Below are 8,821 nucleotides of genomic sequence, written 5' to 3'. Positions count from 1 at the left end.
AGTTTTTTTTTTTTTTTTTTTTCTTGTTGAAACACATGATAATGGGCTAATAAAAATCTGGTTACCTTTACATTTCTTCTCCTCCGTTTGGAAGGTCTGGGCACTCGAGACACTCTGGTCGTTCACATCATCATGGTCCAGATGGAATATTGAGCTAGTCCAAGTGGCCTGGATGAGATGTGGCGACGACTGTTCATTTTTCAATGTGCTGCGCCTCTCTGAATGGCTCTTCCTATGTAGACAGGCTTCAGACATTCCTACTAGCTTCCAGTCGTGTTCTCGGTCTGGACAGTGCTTCGGTTTGTCCCAGGCTGTAAGGCCATTTTCTAAAGGGTTGAAAAACACGAGATGACGAGCTGTTGGCATTGTCAAGATTTTGCTGAGATGCAGAGTTTTGGAAGGCAAGTTGTTTCTCAATTCTTTTGGGCTTACAGTATTCACATGCCACTTGACGGTAGTGATAAGATGCAGAATTTGTCAGCCTTGGGCATTTAGCCACTGCAGTTGGATTGCCTGTCGGAGTAATCAACACATTCCCCCTTATTTTAAATGCCTAGAAAGACATTAGTTCTTGCATGGCAAGGCTGTACTTTCGCCAGTCCCACTTCCACAGCAATGGCCCAGGAGCAAGTTTACACACCAATTTATGTTACTGCTTAGATGACCATTTGAGGTCTTGAGGGTCAGGGCTGGCCGTGAACACTTTTCAGATCCTTAGGACATAAAACACCCAGGATTCAGCCTTGTTTGACTTGGGTTTTATCACAAGCTGACCTGAGGGACACCCTGTTACTTAAGTGGGACGTGCTCACGTGGCCACACCGAGAGTGGCAACTCTGTTTTTACCACCTTCTACCTCTGATGGCCTACAAAAAGAAAAAAAAAAAAAAAAAAAGAAGGGGATCTTACAAATAGAAGTTTTGTAAAGGGCTTCAATATAGTCCCAAGTTGGCAATAAGAACCGATGAAGGAAAGCGGATAGTGCTTTAGCTGTGGGACAAATTAAGAGCCCTAATGATAGAATGATGAACTTAAAATCTTTGGTTGGAGTGCAGCTGGTTATTTATGTATATTATATATATTTTTTCTATTCAATTTATAGGGACTTGAGGGTCTGGCCTATAGGAAATGGGAAAAAATGTAATGATATGATGAAAAATTTCTGACACTAACCTTCCCTGGTGGCAAATTTTACTTCCTTAAATATCTTTACATGGATATAGAGAGCAAAAATGAGCAAGCTAATATATATATATATATATATATATATATATATATATATATACACACACACACACACATATTTGTATGCATGTTGTACACATTAAAAAAACATAATCCATCTGGTCATCCATATTTTCAGAAATTCTTAAGTTACTGTTTGTCAAAATTAGAAAAAATACAATATAAATATGTGAGTCCTGCTTTTCAGAGTTTCTATGGTCTCTTTAAAGTGATCATAATTCACAAATTTATATGCGAATTTTTTTAACACTGAAATTACCAGAAGACCATGGATACCCATATCTCTGGGGCTTAGAGAGACATGTCTATCCTGACCTGTGCATAACACAGTGAATTTTAAGCTGACTTTCAAATATTTAAAGTGAATTTTAAATTATTTAACATGAGGGTTAAAAATGCTTTAGGTTTTCATAAGCACCCTCTGGAAAGCTACCAGATGTCTTCAGCTAATGTTGGTTAGGATGGTTTCTCTAAAAGTATAAATTACTCAGTCACTTTGGAAAGTTGCATTTACCCTTCTGGGTTTTCATGTTACTATGAGAAAATTCCAATGCCCATGCACACTGTATTTCTACTCCAGGAGAAAATCATAAACAGTAGTAACAAAGTAATAATCAACACATGATTCCTTTGTCATAGTAAATGGAAATGCTGTGGCTTGAAATAGCTTAATTTGGCCAATAAGCAGTAAGTCTCCTTTTAAAAATTGTATACTGTGCCAATTTTTGGGCGTAACATTTGATCTTATTCAGAGAAGAGCTCTGAAAATTCATTCTATGCAAAGGGCTGTGCTAAGCATTATATTGGGTACATTATATAAACATAGATTCTTCCTTTTCAGAGTTTACATGGCATTATTCATTGCATGGTAAATCAAAAAGGTGTGGACTTCTACCACTTTCGACTGTGCTAGTTACTGCTGCAATTACAGGCACTTATTCTCACTATCCATTAAAAGGCAACAACAGATTGAGATCTTGAAAGATTGTATTGCATTTCGAGCTAAACATATCCATGTGTAACTCATTCAACTACCACTATACATAAGGGTTTGAGGTTTTCATGAGCTAAATATAAAGTTACTGAGGGCAGGGGTTAATTCTGGGCCTAACGAGATTGATATTATTTCCACAGACATGAAAAGTCTTCTCACCATGCATGTTTTTATGGTGTCTGCTTTATTTTCAATGACTCTAAATCCTCAGCAAATTGCATCTCGCAAAGCTTAATTTAAATAATGCTAAAGTTCTCAAACTATTTTGAAAAGGCTTTAAGATTTAATCTTTCCGCAGAAATTCCTAAAATTTGGTATTAAGTCCCTTGACCCCACAGAAATTAAGAAATACAGCCAAACTGGGTAGTCATTACTCCCTAGGGAAACAAGGCTTGGCTGAGAGATGCTGAAAGGGGCTCCACTCCAAGACGACATTTTCCCTTAAAGCACAGCCTATTAAAGCTTGCTCAGCATGTCCCTTGGGTCAGCAAGAAGGGGGTTTCTTGTAAGCAAGGAAGGCTACACTTGGGGTGAGGCAAGGGATAGGATTGCTTTCCATTTTCCAAAGAAAAGCAGCCGAGATGGTTTGGGAAAAGGGCTTCATTCATGGGAGGCATTTACAAGCTCATAATTACTGTCTTTAATTACATTCGCAATAATGATATTCAGTTGCTTAATTGGCAGGTTTATTGGTTGGGGCACTGCTGGGAAACCTGGAGACTGAGAAGTCCCGATTGGGTCATGAGAAAGCTCAAGAGGAATTTATTTAAGGAGGATTCTTGATTTTTATCCTTGCAAGAACAGGGGGGCAACATGTAATTCCTATTCCATTCCCAAGGAGGGATGAGACACCCATGACACTGAGGTCCTGAAATTCTACCTACTGGATATACTGTTGTTGGTGAGACCTACAAGTTACCTCCACATACTTGCGGTTGGCAATGATGGTCTTTAGTAATTTCCTATGTCTAATGCCCATATCCTTTTGTTCCTTCAAAACTCACACAAATGGGATATTTCTTTTTAGGGAGATTAACATCCCAAAAGGTTAAGTCAGTGATTCTCAAACTTTGATGTGTATCAGAATCATCTGAGGTGCTACTAAACAACACCGAAGACCAGACTTTTTGAAGTTGGATAGGGTGTGGGCATGCATAGAGCTATCAAGTTCTCCAGGTGATTGCAATACCCAACAGAGTTTGAGATCCACAGGGTTAAGATACATTTAAGGTAAGAAAATAAATTAGTGACAGGTTTTGAATAAGTCTGTGGTTTCCTCAGACTCCAATGTTTTACACAACCTCAGAGTAAATTTTCGTTATCATTCAAAAATTCATCCATTGTTTTGAGGTCTACTGAGTGAAGCCTTAAAAGTCGGGTGTTAATTAGATATTATCTCGTAGATTGCAGGTATGGATGTAAATAAGTATTTACTCAAAAAGCCTGTTGTCACTATGGAAAACAGTGTGGAGATTCCTTAATGAACTAAAAGTAGGTCTACCGTTTGATCCACCAATCCCACTACTAGGTATCTACCCAGAGAAAAAGAAGTCATTATATGAAAAAGACATTTGCACACACATGTTTATAACAGCACAAATTACAATTGCAAAAATACGGAACCAGCCCAAAAAATGCCCATCAATCAACTCATGGATAAAGAGAATGTGATACACACACACACACACACACACACACACACACACACACATATGGAATTCTACTCAGACATAAAAAAGAATGAAATAATGACATAGCAACCTGGATGGAAGTGGAGACTATTATTCTAAGTGAAGTAACTCAGGAATGGAAAACCAAACATCATATGTGTTCACTCACATGTGGGTGCTAAGCTATGAGGATGCAAAGGCATAAGAATGATACATTGGACTTTGGGGACTTCAGAAAGGGTCAGGGTGGTGAGAGATAAAAGACTACACATTGGGTACAGTGTACACTGCTCGGGCGATGGGTGCACCAAAATCTCAGAAATCACCACTGAAGAACTTATTTGTGAAACCAAACACCACATGTTCCCAAAAAAACCTACTGAAATAAATAAAAAATTAAAAATAAAAGCCTGTTGTTCTGAGCATTATCTGGGGCACAATGCACACAGTAGTAGAAGTAATTTTTTTTTAAAAAAGGGAGCATTCTAGAAATGATCATATCTTGTTATTCACATAAATCATGAACCGTTTACTCTTCAATGAATCCTAGTTAACATATGGCTTTCAATACTTCCCATTCTAGACATTAACACAATTAACCAATGTAATTAGTTATGATGAATTAAAAATAGTAGAACAAAAGAAAATAATAACTAGATAGGGACATGTGAACTCCTTTGGTTTGTGTGTCTCAAGGGAGTTTAGACTTGAATGATTAGGTTTGCATTCGATGACCATCATTCTGATGGCTTTGATTGACACAACACTGATCCAAAGGGTTCTTTTGCAAAAGAGAAACAAACACAAATTTCATTAACATAACTACTTACATCCTATCTCTGGAAATTTCATTAAAGATGATAGAAAATAAATCTGTCCATCAAAAAAGAATTAGATTAAAATATTCAAGTATTTCAGGACACAAGAGCGAGCTGATACCTTAGAAAAGAGCTAAAGCAAAGGAAATAGGATTATGACAAAGTGGTCAGAAAGGGTAAGCTGCGTAGGCTGGGATTTCATGGCACTCATTGCAAGAGTTTAGCTTGCATTAAAAGGCCATTAATATTAGGTACTGAGACTGACTGCAAACCATATTCTGCATTAGGGGTGTGTGTATAAAACGTGCTTTGTAAACCCAGAGAGTGTGTAGAATTATCATTGTGTAGCATCAGACTATTAGGTAGGAAGCCTCTAATTTCCATTTTAATTTTTTTACTTCCACCCATAAGGTTTAGCCTTGCTGAATTCTCAGACTATGTACACCTCAACTGATGTTTTTTAGAATCATGCAGGACAGGAGAGTAATGTTTGGTTGAACATTTACTATGATCCAGGAGCTGAGCTAGACACTTTATCTTCACAAACATCCAGGGAACATATACTGCTTGATTGACAAGGAACCTAAAATTAAGAGAAGCACTTCACCTGCTCTTCTTTGCCTTTTGTGCTATTAACCGATATGTTCTTATTGCCCTTAGTTTGATGCGTAGTAAATGACCTATTAATAGCTATTGTTTTATGTGTGCTTTGAAAGTTCTTTAGAAATTATACTTACTACCTTATTTAATTTTCCCATTACTCATTTATATTCATAACAAGTCTCCTTGCTTTTGCTCTCAGCCACTTACAATCCATTTTCCACAGAGCAGCCAGAGTGAGCATTTGAAAGTATAAATAAGAGTGTATTTCTCTGGTGCTTGAAATAATCTGATGACTTCCCATCAATATTAGAATAAAATCTTCAGGCCTTACAGTGGCCTCAAGGCCCCACTGAGCCTCCCTCTGGCTGAGCTCCTCACCCATGGCTCTGCCCCCTTCTCTCTATCCTCCAGCCACAAGGGCTGCCTCTAATATGGGAAGCCCATTCCCACCGCAGCATCTTGCAGAAGCTCTTTCCTATGCCTGGAGTGCCCCTGTCCAAATCCTTATATCACCCGCTCCCTGTCATTGAGGTTTGAGAGAGATCTTTCCTGACCAGCTCCCCAACCATTTTCTATCATCTTACTTTAGGTTCTTCATCATACTTGTCACCAATGGGAACTGTTTTGTCTGTCCTCACTGGAAATGTAAACACGACAGAAATAGGGATGAGCACTGTTGTGGTCATTACTGTGTCTCCAGCACTTGCAAAAGAGCCTTATGAATAATAGGTGTTTGGCAGATTTGTATGGGAGTGGGGAATATGGATAGAATTATCATCCCTATTTTACATGTGTGGAGTTTAGAAAGTGACGTGGATGTACATGATGGACCTGGACTCAAACCCAGGTCTTCTGACTCTACAACCTGACCTGACCTTCTATAGTTCAGTTAAAGTTGCTTCTGGTTGCCAAGGACTGTAAACTTTGACCTAGTCCAGAAGCCATTTGAAGGAATGGCTCATCCCTTATATTTCTTGGTAGCCTCATGAGAGGTGGTCATTAGAGAGGCAAAAATAAATAAATAAAAATTATTATTAATAATAATAATAATAATAAATAAGTTGCTTCTGGAACTTTAGAGATGTGGGTTTTCTGTAAAATGGGAATATACTATTGTTTTGATGACCAAATAGGTTTGTATATTAAAAGTTCTTGGAACAGTGTCCTGCACACTGAAAGCATGCACTAAGTGTAAGTTCTTCACTTATGTATCCACATGACTTTTTCTTCCCTTGCCTTACTCTCCAAACTCTTCTCCTCTAAACATGATTTTTAAAGAGCACCCCCCTCAAAAAAGAGTTTGATAAATGACTCCATACCACTATATTAATGGCTAAGAACCTGGGATGAGTCACCTCATAGCAAAAGTTGTGTTTTAAAGAGGATGTCTGGAAGGCACTGGGCCATGGCCCAAGGAATGTATCTCTAAAATTGGATTCCTAGATTCTGTGCAAGGCAAATGGGGGACGAATTTTGGTGAAGTGAGCATTTCCTGTTAGGTTTGCCTGACCATCATTATATCTGGCTTGATTAGCTTGGTAGCTCAAATAACATAATAATGAAGACACAAATTTGATCCTTACTCAACCTTCAAGGTCTAGTTCATCATTTAAGCTTTCTTGAAGCAATCCATCCACCCTCCAAACTTCCCTCCCACTTTCCATGTATCTCCCTCCTCCACGTGCTACCTTTTACCTTGTGATATATCCATTTACATACATGTATATAATTTTCTTAACACTCATGGTGGCCAGCACAATATCCGAAGTAATATTTATTGTCCTCTCATAACTTTGCAAAGAGAAAACTGTTTCCTAGGCACATAATCCAGTAACTTTGCAAAGACAAAACTATTTCCCATGCACATAATTAATGCCCACTTTCTTATCCAAAAGCCACTGGTCTGCTGGGAGGACTCATCATTACAAGCAGTTCAATATGGACAACCAATAGGATTGTTCTCCCAGAACTGCTGGTGAAAATGAAACCTATTTTGCTTTTCAGAGGCAGGAAAAGATAGTGGGTAAGAATATGGGCTCTGTTTGCCAAGGTTCAAATTCTGACTATGCCATATATTAGCTGTGGTTTGGGGCAAATTGCTCTACCTCTTTGAATCTCTCTCCTGAATTATCCATATTTGTCTGTGTCTCTTCTATAAGGCAAGAACTTACCATGTCCTCCCTGCATCATGTGAATGGTACATGCACCCTTTTCCCTCTTATTGGACTCTAATCAATGTGTCCATCTCTTAATCTCCACAGCTCTAAGCACAATGCTATAACATGATGGGACCTCAAGAAATATTATTTGGAAATAATTGAACATAATAAGAACAGATCAAAATACCTCTGAAACTGAACAGAGCACATACAGTTTTTTATTTGTTTAGGAATTTCTATTTACTGAGGTAGAGTCAGTCATAACGGGTTAGTATCAAAGTTCTGCAACAAAAGGCAGCTCAGCCATCAACAGATACTGTAGCATAGCCTTAGACAAGCTCTGCGAACAGGGAAGACAGAAAGGGCAGCTAGATGGCTTTATTCTTCCTCATCCTCAGGCTGTGTAAACCAACCATGTTTTTACTTTGGCATTTGTTTCGGATACCGGAGCTGGTATCTCAAGGCCATCTTTCCAAGACCTCTGAAACGCTGACTTAATCTGTTAGTCCACTAACATCTGGAATGGGGTGAGCTGGACACCAGAGGGCAGGCTCCTGGCTTGTGTTTCCCAGTGCCTCTGAATCTACTCAGGTGGCTTTGCCTGGCCTGGGAACCTTTAACAGTAGCCTGAAGCTGCAGAGCCTGCTTGCTTCCATTTATGTAGGTGTCTGCAGGAACTCTGCCCCAGTTGATGCCATGAGACTTGTAAATTTGGTATATTTGGACAAGGGAGGAGAGACATCTCCAAAATAGTGAAAAGTTAAATTGCTGGCTGTTTCTAAAGGAAATTTGCTGTTACTACATTCAAGAATTGCTATGGAAGGGTTATAGGTTACAGGACCTCACAGCATTGGTGTCAAGCCCTCACAGTGTTGTTGTGAAGAATACATGAGCCAACACATGGACAAAGTCTAGCCTTGTGCAGAGATACAGTAAGTGTTCAAAGTGTTTCCCACCGACCCCCCCGCCTTTTTTTACTACTAGTAATTACAGAGACCAAATCCACAATTCTCAACTGGTGGGAAGGAGCCTGTAGGATCTAGTCTCATGCTTCCCCTTTCTCTCAATTTACACGAACATTCTGGACTCTCCCAGCTCAGTTTCAGTCCTATCCATACAGCTTTCCCTTACCATTCCAGTCTGTGGTGAGTTCTTTTTCCTTTAAAATACATTTCTTCTTTATTCTAAGCTCATGCAATCATGATCATTTCTGAGCTCTTGTTGGTGTATGTTAGTGTTCCCCAAATGAAGACTTAGATAGCTCTTGAGAGTGTGAACAGGTCCTATTTTGGTATTCTCAACAATTTAAGTCTGCAAAATGGAGTAAAATAT

The 8,821-nt window shown here is 38.9% G+C and overlaps 1 protein-coding gene across 17 annotated transcripts in view; it reads right to left on the bottom strand.

The window, feature by feature from the left end:
• THRB (thyroid hormone receptor beta) overlaps positions 1-8,821 on the bottom strand; it is a 370,384-nt gene that overhangs the window by 72,657 nt on the left and 288,906 nt on the right. For all 17 annotated transcript variants that reach the window (XM_023207293.2, XM_031935260.1, XM_031935261.1 and 14 more), the window contains one exon: positions 66-326. In XM_023207293.2, the coding sequence (XP_023063061.1) occupies positions 66-326 (261 nt within the window). The remainder of the gene's footprint in view (positions 1-65; positions 327-8,821) is intronic.

This window comes from Piliocolobus tephrosceles, chromosome 2 (genome assembly GCF_002776525.5).
Source record: "Piliocolobus tephrosceles isolate RC106 chromosome 2, ASM277652v3, whole genome shotgun sequence".
NCBI lineage: Eukaryota > Metazoa > Chordata > Mammalia > Primates > Cercopithecidae > Piliocolobus > Piliocolobus tephrosceles.
The sequence above is the reverse complement of the archived record's forward strand: the minus strand, read 5'-3'. Positions and strand labels throughout refer to the sequence as shown.